The sequence below is a fragment of the Brachyistius frenatus genome, unplaced genomic scaffold (assembly GCF_029030835.1).
Source record: "Brachyistius frenatus isolate BFR_SWC_R1_liver_20210118 unplaced genomic scaffold, ASM2903083v1 Contig_41, whole genome shotgun sequence".
Classification (NCBI taxonomy): domain Eukaryota; kingdom Metazoa; phylum Chordata; class Actinopteri; family Embiotocidae; genus Brachyistius; species Brachyistius frenatus.
Window position 1 is genome coordinate 1,603,405 of NW_027210640.1, and position 17,918 is coordinate 1,621,322.

The 17,918-nt window shown below is 41.7% G+C and overlaps 1 protein-coding gene across 8 annotated transcripts in view; it reads right to left on the reverse strand.

Annotated features, from left to right (window-relative positions):
* Positions 1–17,918, reverse strand: part of ptprsa (protein tyrosine phosphatase receptor type Sa) — a 229,758-nt gene that overhangs the window by 20,018 nt on the left and 191,822 nt on the right. For 4 of the 8 annotated variants that reach the window (XM_069702279.1, XM_069702276.1, XM_069702274.1 and 1 more), the window contains 5 exons: positions 13,475–13,522; positions 9,513–9,610; positions 6,302–6,425; positions 3,639–3,814; positions 1,223–1,342 (listed from right to left, as the gene is read on the reverse strand). In XM_069702279.1, coding sequence (XP_069558380.1) covers positions 1,223–1,342; positions 3,639–3,814; positions 6,302–6,425; positions 9,513–9,610; positions 13,475–13,522 — 566 coding nt within the window. The remainder of the gene's footprint in view (positions 1–1,222; positions 1,343–3,638; positions 3,815–6,301; positions 6,426–9,512; positions 9,611–13,474; positions 13,523–17,918) is intronic. The other 4 variants (XM_069702282.1, XM_069702280.1, XM_069702281.1 and 1 more) reach the window with 1 other exon arrangement.

Sequence of the window (17,918 nt, forward strand, 5' to 3'; positions counted from 1 at the left end):
CTTGTGAGATTTGTTCAGATGTGTAAATATCAGTTTTTTGTTAATATTTTAATAATAGTTTTGCTAAGTCTTCACCCTGGCCACCAATTGGGGGCCTCTGGGGGTTAAAGGGTTAAAGCACCAGGGCTGTTGATATGTCGCTATCTTTAACTGCCACTGGTTTGCCTCAGCATTCATTGTTCAGCTGACAATCCAGCTAAACAGTCCATGGCGACTTTAGCGTGGCCCTGTCTGGTTAAGAGGAAAATTCCAGAAATGTCTAATCCGTCGAGTGGTGGGTTCTCTGCTACGCCTTCTAACAGCTCCTATTGCAAGACTGCAAGACTAGTGAGACTGAGTGAGTGGGGTCCTTTCTTTCTTCTTTTTAAGGTCTATGTGTGAAACTTTGCATTTAAGTGCATCCTATTGCATGTTAGTTCTGTCTGCGTGGTGCATCATATTTATGCATGTACGCATTTATATGCATTTATACATGTAACGTAACTTATCACATGACTGTACACAAGCACACATGTGAGCTTGCACGTGCAAAACATTCATCTTTGTGGAGACGCTGTGTATCAGTGTTTGAATTTGAGTGTGTGAGGCTGTGTGTGCGTGTGTGTGTGTGTGTGTGTGTGTGTGTGTGTGTGTGTGTGTGCGCGCACAGGAGCATGAGAGCAGTCTGCCAATTATGTATATTGAGTTTCTCTTCTGCTCACTTTACCTAAGTGCTCCAATTTGGCAGATGCACATAAACAGATGATCTATTGAGGAGAGAGAGAGAGAGAGCTGAAGAAGGTAAAATGGGTGGATTGGAAGGACAATGGAGACGAAGGGTTTACTGTGCATCAAATGGAAACAACAAAACACCGTTTATACCATTATTTTTTGTTGCCTGTGTAAACTTTATGTCTGGATTTTTCCAAGCCGTGTCCTCTGAATCGGCTCTCCGTTTACTGTGCAGGCACTGAATAAAGACATTGTTGGTTATTCTCGTGAAATTCTATAGAAAATGTTATTATTTGCTGTGACATGTTTAAGCACCACCTTACAATTCTCTGTATGGCCTTCCTGGTTTGTTACAGTATCACTTGAACAAAGAGAACAAAGATGTAGGTACATACTGTACTTGTGTTTGTATGTGTGTGGGAGAGAGAGAGAGAGAGAGAGAGAGAGAGAGAGAGAGAGAGAGAGAGAGAGAGAGAGAGAGAGAGAGAGGGAAAGCGAGAAATCCTCTTACCTTGTGCAAGGAGAAAGTGCGGACACAGAAAGTCGCCAATTCTATGGTGTCCAACAGGGTGACTTGGGTCATACCGTAGGTTTCTGTGCCGCGACTGGGCCAGTACTGGTCACACTTAATCTGGGAACGGAGGAAGTCAGAGAGTGAGGCACATGCATTAGCTGCAATAGGACACATTTGATCAAATGCTGTTGTTCACTAATGAACAACATCACGCACATAACTGGAAAAATTTGTGTTGGCTCACACACACCACTCATAACCCCCCCCCCCCCCCCCGTGGATTAAAATACCAGGCGGTGTTGACAGAAACACCAGGCTAGCTTCTCTCTAATTCACGTTTGAGAAACAGCACTATGCACAGTGAACAGATGTGACTGTCACAGGAACTCCGCTCTCATAACTTAACCAACCTTACACAAATCCTGCCTGCGTGCTTCCCCGAAACAACAACATTCACCAGTGATATAAAACATGGCTATTCGAGATGTAAGGATAGTCACTTCACATGATCAATTTTCTTATGATTTCGGATCATTACGACAGATTTATTATTTTATGTTTCTTGTCCAGTGGCTGTCCAGTATATTTGAAAACATAACACCTGCTATCCCACCCTCCCCTCGCCGTCAGCCCACCTAATAAAGAGTCATTCAATATTGGGCGTGATGCGCCAGTGGATAACTGATCAGATGTGACAGCTAGTGAGGGAGATGCTTTGCTCTCCAGCTTTCTCTCCCATTTCCTGCTTGAGCTGACACTCAACTTCTACCGCCTGCTAATCTTGATCACGTTTGACAGGAGCGGAATGCGCATGTCAGGATGGCCGATAGGTAAACAATTGAAAAGGGATGGAGGCAGGGAAAATGAGTGAAGACACCTGGGGTGAGTAAGCCTGATGTTGACACAGGTTTGAGTTGACAGGCTGAAACATCGCAGTTGGCTTTTCAACATTTAGACAAGTCCACTCCTCGATAGAAAACAATAGCATCACCGTCGACTCATCCTTAGGCAGTGATGGAGGTAAAAGTATCCATCCAACAAGGTAAAAAAAATACTCCACGTGCTACACATAAAAGTCCTGTATTCAAAATCATAGATAAAAGCAGATAAGTATCAGCACGCAAGACGTACTTTAAGTAGCAACATATACTCCTACAGCAGGATGATTTCTGTTGGGGGCTATACTATTTTGAAATACATTACTGGATTCTCGTCACTAATTCATAAATGTTTATTTATTTATTCATTTGGTATATTTAAAACAGGGACAGTGCACAATAAATGTACTGCACCAGAAATGGTGCAATACATTTATAATTTATAATAATGTATTTGCTAATAATTTATATTTATTAGCAAATACATTTATTTGCTAATTTCCGTCCGCCTCTGGGCATGAAATACATTCACATATAACAAATACAATGATAACTCTAAAATAATTCAAACATTCATGATAAGTATATCATATAAAACAATATATACATGTAAATACAATAAATAAATGTGTTAGCAGAATTTTGATGATGTAGCTGGTTGAGGTGCAGCTAATTTCAGCTACTTTGCATGTGACTGGGTATAGTTAAATAAATGCAGTGGACTTAAAGTAGAAAGTGTCAAGCACACCACACTTGAGCCTTTTCCAAAGACTCCCAGAGAATAAACCTCCTTCTACCCCCTTAAATTGAATTCATAAACAGAAAAGCAACAACAACAACAACAATAAACAAACAAAAACAAATGAAAGTGGACAAGTGCGATCACACCCTGACATGTCATTCCTCCCCGCTGAAACCAAGCCATTGTCTTTCCCTCTAACTTCTACTATCGGCACACAGATGGTGGTGGGAGGCACTGGTCACAGGTACTACTGCAAAGACTCCAGAGCACTCTGTTGCTTCAAATTTAATTTTAGCTTCCGTCACTGTGCAATCTAAGTGCAACAACTTGTCTTGCTTCTCAACACTGTAGGGAACGTGCAACAGCTTGTCGTTTCCACTGCAAATAAGGAGAGAAAACTGAGGCCGCGAGTCTGTGAAGATTCTCCCGGTGGATAGGCAGCCGAACTTATCAGATGTGCGCAGTCTTTGAGTTAACTCTGCCTTATCACCCTCCCCAGCTGCTTTAACCGCCCTATTCAAATTTCTACAGTTCTCTGAAAGCAATCCGTCTCAAGAAAATTAAGTCTGATTACCTATCAGTGGAGTTCACGCATGCAACTGGGAAATCAACGTAAAGCAGTGCCATTTACAGCGGCTGGTTATTGGACTTGTCCTGTCTTGTGGAGCATTGATTTTATTTTTATTTAAGAAATAATAATTTTAAAGCATTTTGTGGGGTCACTGGAGTGGACGCCAGCCCAAAAGCAGAGTGCACCCTACAGTAAGTTCAAAACTATGTTGAGCAGACGTACCCGTGATTTTTCCTCCAGCCTGGTCATCATGACAACAGTGGCTGCTCTCTGTTCCCACACCATCCTCCAGAAGTCCCCGAATGTCTCCGGTAATGGGCCCTGCGTGGCGATGTAGGCATTCTGCTTCCTGTAGCCATCAATGTAGTTGGCATTGATGTAGTCGCTACCTGTTATACCTAGATACACACAGACACACACAAAAAAAAAGACTTTAAAAGATGGAACTTGATGTCTTTTCATCTTTTAAGCCATTCACCTCTTCAATTTATAAAACTTCTTTTCATTATTTTACTTCAATAATTTTGTACTTCCAATAATTCTTTTGTTTTGTGCCATCTGCTTCGATACTTTTCAGCTTTCACACACACTGACATTGTTCCCCAGCCAATGAAGGTGTGCATGTAAATGTGAAGACTTTAGACCGTTAAAAAAAAAAAAAAGCAAACAAGTGAAAAAGTTGTCTAAATTCAGTTAAGCATTTTGTTTAACTCTCCACATATAAGTGACTGCCTACAGATATGGTAGACTATAGTTTCTGAGTAGATCTTAGTTCTTATTTTGACAACAGTAATTTCGTACATTATACAACAAATACTGTCAGTATCACAGCCTTTCTGTTATATTAGAGCTGAAGGAAACCACAGCTGTTTTTTTTTTTATTTGAATGGATTCCAATACAGCGACTGCCTCATTGTCACAACTCAATGTATTACTCATTTTCTGTTTTCCACCTCTATGATTCTGCCAAGGTTTCTGTAGATATGGTGTAGCAGCGTACATCTGATTTACCACCACCACAGGCGGGGTGTGCTTGAAGATGGAGGATAGTGAAGAGTAAATCAGCCACTCATCCACACACACAGCCTGGAGGTAGATCTAGCAACCATCCCTCTCAGCCTGTCAACACGCTCTGTTAAAGACGCTGGTCCCCTAAATCTAGCCATAAGGAGCCCAACTGCATTGCTCTGTGGAAGGATGTGTAATGTTTTAATATCACTTGTAAGCTTTATGGAAAAATCCTGCATCCACTCATCACGAGTAGCTAAAAACTCAAGTTGTCCTTGAGTGTCCTGCAGAATCACTCCAAGCTCAGTAATGTTGAGCTGTTCTAGAAAAAAGGTTTAAGCCCCAAAACGGAAAACGTTAACAAGATAATGTTGCGATTAGAGTTGGTCTAACATGGAGCATCTGACGGTAATAAGACAAAACATCACCCGTCTCCGTTTAACATACTACGATCCCTCCATTTGAAAAGAGACTCCAGTGTGACGGCATCTATGTTGGACAGTGCCGTCTCTTTGACTGACGTCTTCTCGCTCAAGTGACAAACAATGAAACACTCGACTAGGCTACTTTAAGAGCTGAGACTCAGCGAGTACAAGGTGGAGAGGAAGAATAAGATGGAAGGAGAGAGAGAAAGAAAGGAAGGGGGGAGAAAATAGAAGAAAGAAAGAATGAAAGTAAAGGAGAAAAAAGAAAGGCAAATGTCATTAAAACGGATACCACGTCGCACAATTTGACTGTGGTGCCTTGGCTTTAGTCATAGCTAAGTGAACAGAGAATGGTGGTGTGCATGAATTGTTCTACTGCTGCGACTAATAGCAAAATCACTGCAGTGTAAAATAGAAATTTCAGACTTGATTAATTTATGTATTTATGGACGAGGCCTTTTTTTTCCCCGGGATAATTTTGTTATGCATGTTGTCGCACCCTCAAATTGGCCTGACTATTGCGAGATTGTGGAAATCTATTCTGAGCAGTTAGCTTGCACAAAAGCTCCGAAGTAAGGAGTTTGGCATTACTGAGGAGTCGGGAGCTCTTCTGGTGATGCGAAGTCAGAACAATGTCAGCGGTGAAGGGTGACTACCTCTGACAATGTCCCTTGAGATTTAGGAGTCAGAGGAAGAGTTTTTCTGGCTCCGAGATTCTCAGTATATTATGTCTATGGGCAGTTAAAGGAAAGTCAAGACAGAAGGGTAAATCGGATAAGACAAATGGGACGTTGAAAACACTGGTCTAAGTCCTGGGTTTCTTTGAGTGTGAGATCTGAGTGCTGGGCCCAAAGATGAGCTGAAGCAAGTCCTCACCTCACCCCCAAAATAATTCAACTGCATAAACTGCTTAGCTGCTCACAACCAAGTTGAGCTGAAACAGTTTAACGCTCAACAAAATGTACTTTTGTTCTAGAAAATTCACTAGTTGCTGCTGAACTGAATCTAAACTTCACACCCTATAAAGCATTTCCTTCGGTTGCACTTTTGTTTTATTCTACCTTCATTCATGACCAGGAGCAATACTTGTGCAATGCAGCTCGGTAGTGCAGCTCTTCCTGTTCACTTTTCTTTCAGGGTTATGTATGAATTCAGCAACATCACAATAATCTAGTCCTGTTTAGTCCAGACATCTAACATTTCTAATTCGTCCTATTGTATTCTACAGTACAACAATATACAGCGTTCTACTCTATTGACTGTATTCAGCATTTTTCTACTTTGCACTGCTATGAACGGTTAGTTTGGCCTTCACTGCCAGCTGGCTCATTATATATATTCAGTACAAAGTCCTTACTACTTAAATTGCAGTTTTATTTGGTACATCCTCAGATGGAGTCAGTGAGCTGAGCTCACGTCAGATGTGGTTAACGTGCAGAGTGTGAGCCTTACCCTCGATGGGAGCCAGGATAACACGGGAGTGGTCGTAGGCGATGACGTTGGCATAACGATTTTTGGGCTTGTTCACCTCCAGGTTGGAGTGTTCCCAGGTGAACTGCTGGCCTGGATCAATAGACTGGTGGGGGGTAGAGACAAGCAGAACATGCACACATAAAGAAGCAATCAGAGGAGCCGTGAGAGGAGCTGAGCAATAACAATACAACCTCAGTGTTATCATAGAAAGAAGACAGGGAGGGGGAGAGGGAGAGATGGAGAGGGTGATAGCCCTAAAAGAAAAAGAACACGGTATCGTGAAAATCTACTTGCTGACTGGTTTAAATACAGCAGCTGCACACGGTACTCTGTGCAGATCATTAATGTAGCGGGTGCATAATGACAAATAACAATATTGATGGAGAAGGCAGCTCTCGCCACCGCTCGATGGGAGGCATGTGCAGCGAGGCCCGTCACTCGGGTAAAAAGACAAATTCAGCCGCCTTTTTAAAATACAAGACCTCGAGATAAATATTCTGTTCCCTTGTCAGAATAGCTAAGTATTCCATTACAATTTGTTGTTTGCTGTAGGCGTCTCGCTCTCCGTTTGTGTGAGGATGGAGGCTTCAACGATATTTGCAGCTGGGTCTGGAGAGAGAGGCTGAAGTTAAAGTCTAGTTGGAAACCCCGATCTAACATGCAATCAGCATGCAATCACTGCAGCAATGAGAAACTACCCCTGTTTCAGCCTCATCTTTTTCTTTTTTTTCTGCCCTCTGTTTTGTCTCTCCCTCTCTTTGTCCCCATTTTCCTTATCATCATCTCTCTATCTTCAAAGTCTTCCACTTTTTTCTCTCTCTTTATCTTCTTCCTCATCTACCATCTCCTCTCTGATGTTTACACCACCCCGTTCTGTTAAACAATCCTCCACCTACTCTCCTGCTATTTCCAAATTATGTTACGGCTGAAATGTGTGTGTTTACGTGTGTGTGTGTGTGTGTGTGTGTGTGTGTGTGTGTGTGTGTGTGTGTGTGTGTGTGTGTGTGTGTGTGTGTGTGTGTGTGTGTGTGTGTGTGTGTGTGTGTGTGTGCATAAAAGCATTGGGGTCACTTTGCTAAAACATCTCTCAAGTCAAAAATTTAAAACCACATTTGTGTATTTCAAACTTGAATTATTTTTTTTTCTCATAAATTGCATTTAGAAAATGGCTATGGCTGAAGTCCAGGGCTGACTTTTGAGGACTAACTACTGTATTTCCAGAAAAGATTTAAAATCTGATACAATAATATATTTTTTTAAATTCCTGCTCTACAGACTAGAATTTCTTTCTCTTCCTCCTCCTTCTGATGATGTGTCTGAAGATGAATGACAGCTCTTATCAAGAAGACAGGGTTTGCAGGACAGTGTTTCTAACTGCCTGACAATAAATAGATAAACTCTGCGGCTGCGGTATCATCAGTTAAAACTGCGGTTGCCTTTTCATTGCCGTTTGTGTGTCAGATTATCTCCTCCTCATCTCCACTCTCCAGCTGCTCCCTCTCTCTCCCCCCTCACTGAATCCTCATCATTAACCGAGCTTCTCCACCTCATCTCTCTCTCTTCTCTCCTCTCTCCCCTCTCACCTCCATTTTTCCTCTCGGCTCTCACATCCCGCCTGGCTAAAAACCAATCAGTCAAAGCCCCGTAGAGCTGCGCTTGGCAAGCCGGGGCGCCAGGACGAGCAGCCATTCATCAAGAAAATAACAAAATTAAAATTACACTTCTCTATTTAATTTGGTCATTTATTTTTCCTGGGGGGTAGTTGTGTGAGGGGGGAGGCGGACAGAGAGAAAAGAGAGAGAGGAGATATAGAGGAGCGGGCGGTTTAGGGCTCTCTCAAAGCCAAGTCATTAGAAGTTGTACTTGTAGCAAAGCGTCAACTTTGGCATCGCGTCTCTCGTCTCTCTTCCCCACCAAATGGAACAAGCTTGTCCATTTGGTATACAGCCCGGATGTGGATTTATGAATAATAGATACCCAGGAAATACTGGATTACTATGAGAAGTCATTATCCACCAACATCCACCAGCAGGCAAGATGACGGCAATCTATGCTTCCTACCTCAGCCTAGCGTGCAGCGAGGCGACAGGCACAGTGATTTAGGGATGGCGAGGAGGGATATTGCTTGTATGCAAACGAGAGCTGATTCAGCGCTCCTGATTTCTAATCAACTCTGGTGTCATTTATAACCGCCGTGGTCTCAGAGCTCAGACAGCTCAGTTACCCCCTCTACACACACACACACACACACACACACACACACACACACACACACACACACACACACACACACACACACACACACACACACACACACACACACACACACACACACACACACACGTACTGTGTTAAAGCCTGACTGCCAGTGTGGAGTTCTTAGTAAAAAAAAAAAAAAAAATTGACTATATCTCTGTTGAAGAAAGAAAATCTTTAGTCTAAGTGTACTGGTGTGTGTCTGTGTGTGTGTGTGTGTGTGTGTGTGTGTGTGTGTGTGTGTGTGTGTGTGTGTGTGTGTGTGTGTCTGTTTGTGTGTGAAGAAATTGATTGTAGTTATTTATCCCCTAATTGATCCATTTATAAAATATTGTTAAGTAAATGCTTAAGACAACTGAACCTGCAATCTGTAAAGGTGAAAAACATTTTTCAAATACAATTAGTTTCCTGGTGAGCAGTTCATTAGTATTTCTATCCTCCTCAGCTGAATACCATTTCTCTAAATAAGCAGACACATTTTGTGGATCACAAAAGAACATATTTTCTTTTTGGGAAGAATTATTCAGCCACTGTTTTCATAACCATGGTTCTTCATGTAGGACTGGGTGTATTACAGTAGAATGATTCTTTTATTTAGCCAAGAATTTGAGGAAATTGCATTTGGAAGTTCAGGAGTTGCAACAACCCACTGAGGGGAATTTTATATAATTGAAAATGACAATTGTCTTGCTCTGCCATGTAGAGGCTGCAAATATATGTGAGGAAATACACAGCTGAAAACAACTGATATTTATTTCATAATTGCAGAAGCGCCACTGGCTATAGCACTGCCAACAAACAGGGATAACTAACTCAAAGAAGAAACACCTGCATACAGAATAGCAGAGGGGGACTTCACTTGTCCCTTTCCAATGAAAACACAATCAGACAGAAATCAATACTCTGAGGCAACTTTGACCTTTGACCCACTCACCTCGTATTCCTGGGAGAGTTTGAGGTTGTCGTTGGCCTTGAGAAGTTCTGTGTGTTCAGCCAGCTCTGAGATAGGTATAGGAGGATGATTCATCATACCTGCCCGCCCAAAAAAATTTGAGAAATTCACCAAAGAAGAAGAAAAGAAAGAAAATTGATTAGTACAATAGACGGGGCACAGCTTCAACACGTGAAAATGACACACGTACACCATTAAAAGGTGAGAATGACAAAACAATGGCATTTGGGATTTAGTGATGAGGAAGCTTTGAGCAGAACATGGTGAATGCCACACACAGCAAACATGTATTGACGGGTGAAGTTACGGGCGCTTGAATGGACCAGGCCAGAGCTCAAACACAGCTACGTCTGCCGAGCGGGGCTGACTGATGATCTGCCAGAGAAGCTCGTAGCATACACCCCCCCAGACCAAATTGTAATAATTCCCATAATGATCATGATGCTGACGGACTGACGGACCAATAGAAACAAAAGTTGCTGAGTGTAGCCAATTACGGCTCAAACGTTCAGAGGCATCAATGATCTGAATAGCTTGGGGAATTAGTTTATGACAGAAGATGAAAAATATAAGATTTTGATGTAGAAATCAAAGACAAGAAACACAACAGACCCTTTTTACTCTTTCAATCAATGGAATTCTCATGTGGACAGAATAATAATTCCTTGTACTTTTTTATTAAAGACAATCAAAAGTAGCATTTGTTTTCGGCATGGCTGCTATCAACAAAATGAAGGAGAATTCAATACTGGATCACTAGTCGGTAGTAAATATAATGCTGGAAATAAGTCTCGGATGTTTTTTCTGTGAAAAAAATCTGTTGACTTAGTTATTTCTCACTATCTAGAAATTAATGTATAAAAGTAAAGTATTTTCTATTTTAATTTTGAAGAAAGGTACTCTAAAATGGTATTCTGATCCTGACCAGACCTAACACATCTCTTCAATGTATCCCTAATCTGTAATGCCCCTGATGTGCTGTGTTGTAAGCATGGTGACCAGTTCTTACTGTTGCCTCTATAAAAAGCAGCTTATTCTTGAATCGAGCCCTGACCTGGGGGCTTATGGGAAGGGAGGTGAGAGGGGGATAAGGAGGTTTAGGAGTGTGAGGGATGCTGAGTGACACAGTGAGCTGCTCCATTCCAGCCAGCTAGTGCAAAGCAAGCAAGATACCTCTTTTCCTTCATCTGCTCGTTCCCTCAACCCAGTGAACACTAGCTCTGAGATAAACACCCCTTACCTTTCAATATCACAAATAACCATTCTCAGTTGCATGTCCAATACCGCTCCTCCCAAATCCTTCTGCCATTTATCCCGAGGAATTCGCTACAAGAATGAGCTTTTCTCTTTCGAGGGGAAAGTGTGACATACTTTTTTTTTTTTTTTTTTTTTTTTGGCTCGCTCCAATATCCACTGAATATTGTGTTGCTGCTGCAATAATATTATCAGCACTGCTGTGCACTCCAGTCACTAATCCATTTAGGAGCATAATGCTGAGGCCATGTAATGGAATATGGAGCAGCCATAGATCGTGGCTCTGTCCCTGCATGCGGCCTGGGAATACTTAACACTTTCATATTTTTAGTAAGAGGCCTCTTTTCCTGCTGAGTGCTGGGGTCAAAAGTCAACGTAATGCTGAAAGCTCTTCACAAAAAAAAAACAAAAAAAAGTTACCCAAGCTTCAATTGGGCATGCAAATCGGCATAATCACATTAACCATCCTTAATTTTTCCTTTTCTGACAATGCTTAATATCCCTCCAATGTCACGGGGTCAGCCGTGTTTTGGTTGCTTTTGTTGCGCTTAAGACGGGGAGCCAGACTCTCTCCGTGCTGACAGTCTTCATTAGTGATGGTAATTTATTTTACACAGAGAGAACAATGCGCCACTCTCAATTACACGAAGATTACAATGCATATAAGAGATAAATGGAGACACTGACACTGAATGCCGTGACAACCTCTGGACATGAATGGACAGAGTACTCGACAAGAGTTGTAAAACAAAATCACATGCTTTTCTGAATTGATCATTCATTAAACGATGAACTAATTAATAGTTTTCTTCTATTTTTTAATTGAATTTCCGTTACAGCTTAATACCTTAACGCAAGGTCAAATAAAACATTGTTAGTTAATGGGAGAACTCATAATATATGAATGTATTAGGATAAAGCTGTGTTTGTTTTTGCATACTTGAGTTTCTCTATGAGCTAACAAAGCATGCAGACCGCAGTGACACTACTTGTTATTAATCACTTCTGGTGTAGGAATTCATTGTGATGGGCATCAAGAAAAATAAGAAATATTGCAAATTAAATTCAGCTGTCAATTTACCAGCCTCAAATTCAAAGGGAAAAGGTATCAGCAGCTATGAGTGAAATAAGTAAATGCGTATGCAAATGAAGGGGCCCTTACTTCTCCTTGAGAAAACAAGAGCGGGTTGTTTGAGGGGAGATCAAAGAATGTTTGTGTTGGGTTTGTGTATGTGTGGCTGTGTACTTGACTCTATGTGTGTGTCTTTATGTGTATTTATGAGTGTGCGAGAGTTACAGACAAACTCCATCAATTCCTTTCAGTTTGTGTTTTCTGCCCACATTACTGTCTGCATGTATAAGTGGCTGCTATGATTGGAGAGATAGCGTTGACATATACATCCAAATAAACCATGATGCACTGCCTGTGGGACAGGCTGAAGGTTACACATGCCAGTGTTTGTTTATTCCCTCAAAGTTTAGCAAAAGGATTTCAGAAATGTATATGAAAACAACACTTATAACTACAGCAGCTAAAGCTAAACCCGTTTCTCTCTCTGTCGGAGGACTCTTCCAAAATCACCCGTTTGTTTTGTTCTCAAGACAAATGAGCCAATTGCACCCTGATTCTGTTATTAATTTCGTCATTATGCATTGAAGGCACATTGCCGTGTTTATCCAAGAAAAGATTGAGTTTCTAAACTAAGCTTTGCTGTGACCCGAGCTGTGCAAAGTCAGCCAAGGACAAATTGTTCTTATTCCCTACCCCGAGTCTCACCCCGCTCTTCAACACAGCCCCTCTCGCCTACAGCGTTTTCCTACCCACGTACAGACTCTTCCATTTTTCACTGCAATCAACAGCGTGATCACTGAACACAAAAATACAAACTAGCGTCTAATTACACATTTCCAATCTCCCGATCTGCAGTCGATGCGCCTCAGAAATATAATGATTCTTTTTGATAAGCCAAACCAGTTTTTTCCAAAAGCCTATTTATGATGTTACATATTTCCATATAAAAGGGAAGATGTCTGTCTGTGGGTAAGCAAGGGAAATAAAGGAGGGAAAAAAAGAGAGGAAGGAGTAAAACCAGAAACTCTGCTCTTCTTTTGGATGATTCTTTTGCAGTGAGCAGAAAGAGGGGTTGATCAAATGTCGAGCCATTGTTTGCTACCACTTTAATTAATTCTGCTCGTTATCTCCGAGCACAGAAAAGATCCCGTTGGTTCAGAATGGAAATGGAGCAGTGGTGGTGGAGGAGGAGGAAGGAGAAGAAGGGAGAACAACAACAAGGAGGTGAGGAAGAGAAAGAGGAACTAACACAGATTGTACTTTTGCGAAAAAAAAACCACAAAAAAAAAAAACATCTCTCAACCATGAACTCAATACATGAGCAGAAGTGATTGCACAGGTTATTTATGCATGGTGGATTAATGCACAGCCAACAGCCCGAGTGAATATCGTGACTGACATCCAATTAAAGGAAAAAAAAAGCTCAGTGTACCAATAGAAACCAACATGAAATTAATTAGTGCTTCAATTTTGCTGCATCATGTGAAAAACAAAAAACAAATGCAAATTATGTATTTGTAAATTGAGGCAAGCGGTGCTCAAAAACCCCCAAAACAAAACAAAAAAATATATATATACAGAAAGCTGGTACGCAAATTCTAAAAGCATAGAGACTAACTTTCATAGTCAAAATCTGCTTCGCTCTGAGGACTGCTCAGACCAGAATCTGTAAAGAACAGTAAACATAAGGAAAATGGTTTCAAAAGGCTATAATGCAACAGAAAAGGCTATGGAAACAGAAAACATACAATGTGCAAAATGATAAAAGGCCATGAAGTAAAACACAAAAGCAATATTACATTTTTTTTTTTTTTTTACCAACAGTTTACCCTCAGCACACTACGGCTTTCTACTGGGTGGACTCAATAATGGTTTTCAGGCCAAACAGACATGAAAAAAGTAGGACAAACATTCTCAGATCTGAGCAGACCTTCCCTTCTGCCACCAAATACCAATCAGCGCCACAGCTCTGCTCACAAGCAGACTGGTTGACCGTGGGTGTCAGGCTCCGCTGCCACTGCTGAGAAACCCCTTCTGCCAAGCCCCATATCAATGGTTATAGAGATCAGGGATAAGAACATTTATTTGCTATCTCTAAGCTTTCATGAACACTAGTTGGAAGGCCCACTGAGAAGACAGAGCAAGAGAGAGAAGGCAGAAACCAGCTTATGTTTGCTGGTGAAAAGTAACTCTGAAAGGTTCCTTTGTCTGCGCCTCGGTGCTGAGGCGCTGGGAGTGAAAGGTGTGGAAAAGTGTCCGCATTCTTGGCTGACAGCTGCGGAGCCGGAGCTGATTTGAGTCAGAGCTCTGAGGAGTGCGGTGACGGCTCAAAATCTTATCTGGTCCAGAGGAGAAGTCCTCTGAGGCCACGGCCAGCCGATGTTATGTCCGGATAGACTCAGGTCTCCCCAACTGTTCAAGCAGAAAGGAGCCATCTGCGACAACGTTAACTGGACATGTGGCCAAGAGATGCGGTTTGATGGGATGTGGCCAAGCTGCCCATCAAGTGAGGGCAAATAGATTTCACAAGGGCTGAAAGATTAAATTAGATGAACAGGGTTTCTCAGTGATAAGAAAGGAGCACATTGTCCAAAAATGGTAGGTTTGATCCATTGAATACAGGTATTTTGTTGCAGTGAATGTGTGAGAAATAAAGGGAATGGAAAAAATGATTTGAGCACAAAATGAAAAAAGACAATCATTTTTCTAAAAGAAAGTTTCTGTTCTGTTTCCAAACATCTGGTTCTTTCTCTGTGATATAGTAAAAGGCTGATAGGTCATTATTTACAATCAGAAGGCAATATAAACTGTCATTATTTTTTGTTTTTTTTTTTTTATCAGAAAGAAGAATAATACACGTCAACCTATAAACAGCACCAAGCTCGATTCTGCAAAATAAAAGTTGCTGAAATGAGTTTTGGTGAGTTTACCTTTTACTGACGTCTTCTGTGAGAGGACGTCACGCCAGTGGCGCCAAACGAGTGCAGAGAGATGAAGACATCAAACCCCTCCCGTACCCCCTCCCTAATTGATTTGTGACAATGACTAATTAAACCTAGCGGGTGGTGCTCTGATCCACTGTCTCCAAATGTCATTCATCACAGCAGGAAGGAGGTACAGGCATGTCTGATTGTGTTTAAGAGTGTGCTCTGTGTGTGTGTGTGTGTGTGTGTGTGTGTGTGTGTGTGTGTGTGTGTGTGTGTGTGTGTGTGTGTGTGTGTGTGTGTGTGTGTGTGTGTGTGTGTGTGTGTGTGTGTGTGTGTGTGTGTGCTGTGTAGTTCCCGCAGTACTGTGAGGGGGAGGGCACGGTTGTTACAGTCGTCGCTGTAATCTGGAGAAACAAGTAGGCTGCCGATGCATACGAGTGACTGGCTGGTGTCCGTGGGATTTGCAAGTGTGCGTCGCTGTCTGCGAGAAAGTGTTTGATTTGTACATGCTTTAATGTGGAAGTCGCTTTTTCTGACAGAATTATGTGGGGGTGTGAAGTGTGGTATGTGATGCTGTATTGGTGGGTGAAAGTAAAGAGAAACAGAGATGGAGACAAAATAAATGATAATATATGAGAGATATGTTGAAAAGTAAACCCAGAGAAACTCAGTACATCAGTACTTTCATTTGCAGCAGCTTTTGTTATTGCCTGAATAGTAACAACGTGAATTCATATAACGACCAATCATGGGATGATTGGTTTATACATTATTTATATTTATTCATGGCTGGTCAAAATCCTGTGATGATCACCAACTATAAAAGTTTACCAGCTTTTTAACTGCAACAGACAGAAGCATAGAAAATAAATAAGGACAAATGTTTGAGAGAAACTGTGAGTACTAACAGCAAAGGGGAAGGCTTGCTTGGAGATAGACAGTACTGTAGATATCCACTAAATTGTGCTGCTTCATTACTTTGGCCCCATTTGCCAATTAAACCCCAGGCACCAATGAAGATAATGACAAAACGAGACACTCCGTGCCCCGGGGAGTTCTGGGACGTCATTGTGAGGCTGTCTCATCACCTACAGGCTTTAAAGCACAAACGCACACGATGCGCACACACACTCTGTAAAACCATATTTTACGTTCCTCAGCACTAGGGGTCACTGAGCACACATTGCCGATGCGGCATATGCTCTGTTGGATTGGAGAGGCCTTGGATAACTGCACTGGGAGTATGCTCATTTGAACAATGGTCGCTATTAGCTGATGGGGATGTTCACAAATGCTCACCGGCCCACTTAATTGGGCTAAAACGTCCATTCAAATTAAAGTCCCCGGGTGCGGAGATAACGACAGCACCCAATTCTGCAGAACAACGGCGGGGCTGTCGAATGAGAATGCCTGTCATATATAAAGAGAACTCTTAGCATGTATTGATGAGTGTTATGTAAAAGGGAGCAAGAGATTGTAACAAGAGTTTCTATTATTTAAGGAAGGGAGAGGGACAGCTGAGGGCACGGTGGGAAGCACTGTAAGTGACAAATGGTCAGACGGGGCATTATACCGTTGTCATTACAGACCCACTGATAGGCCTCTGAATACCAAGCCAGATAAACATGAAGACAGTGAAATGAACTTCCACATTTCTGCCTATAAGTGGGTTAGTGCGTCTCCTCTCGTCCTCTCATCTCTCTTTTTTGATGTAAAGAAGTCTGTTTTTTTTTTTTTCTCCCGCAGATACAAAGTCAAGGCAGCATGCCTGCGCTCCCAAAGAAGCAGAAGAGAAATGCTCTGTTTTGAAATCCGAGCCTTTTGATGGAACAGAGACTGGCCGTGGATGACAGATGGATGGCTGAAAGACAACTAGGCTAGGAGACAGAGAGGCGGGAGCCAACAAAAAAAAGGAAAAGAAATGAACGGAAACAAGGTTGGGTGTGTTTATTTCCCCCTCTGGAGAATTTTTTTGCAGTTTTCTTGGGGAGGCAAGAATAATTCCATTTGAACTAGAGCACAAGCTCCTCAAACTGCAGGTTTTGGTCTCGTGTCAAGTGAACTGCTTGAAGAAAGAATGCGATCTGAACCTTGTACAGATAAACTGAAAACACGGGACTCCTAAAACAATATGACTTTTTTTCCCTTGTGAATTAATGCTGCATCACAAAGTGTACAATGTAGTCCTAATGCTTAGTGAGAGGTAACTACTGTGACTCCAATCAGATCAGATCACAATTACAGGTTTCCAAAACTGACAGGCTACTTGTAAATCCATAGGACTTTTTAACAAAACAAACCATGGCTTGTAATTGGGCAGTGGAAACTTAACTGAACCAAGGGCAGTACAACAAACACACAGAAGAAAGCCAACTCGATTCCACTCTGGCTCAGACCAAAGACAACAAACTGTAGATGCCACTGTAGCCAGAGCGCAGGAGGCTCGATAACAGAAAGACAGACCGATAGAAAACGGGTCTGAGAGGGAGTCGGGAGGAAGATGTTTAACAAGCTGTAGCTGTCAAGGCCTTTGGAGGATGTGCTCTGTTGATACCATTAAACTTTAGCTCAGGTGAGCATCAGAAGAGAAGTCAGACGAGAATGAAAGCATGTCGAAACCTAACTATGTTATTCATCAATGGGTAATTGTTACATTGTGACATGGCAAACACATAGATATGGCCTGCAAGCAGTTATGAAGGAACATTACGTCGAACAAAACGATATGGGGGCACTCCATGGACATCTTCAGCTTTAAATTGCCTCATATTTTTTCAATCATTGATCTCTGTAGTTGTGTGAATGTGTGTACCAATGTAACAATCTGTTGTTACTGTAAAAGTCCATTATATTAAAACACGTAACTGCACATTCATGTTGTGTCTTACATCAGTGAAAGGTTTTCTCTGTGAATTAGTATTTTGGTGTCAAGAAGGAAGGTCTTCTGCAGGTGTGTGTCAGTAACTATATTGTCACATTAGGGCTGCTGCTAATTACATTCTTTGCCAGTTTTTTAAAACTTGCTTTCAATTCCAGTGGGTTTAAAAAAATTAAAAGGGTTTTAAAGTTCCTTCAGCACAGCTTTCGTAGTGTGAGCAGCTTCTGAGAATCAGAATCACTCTTTTAAACCCACTG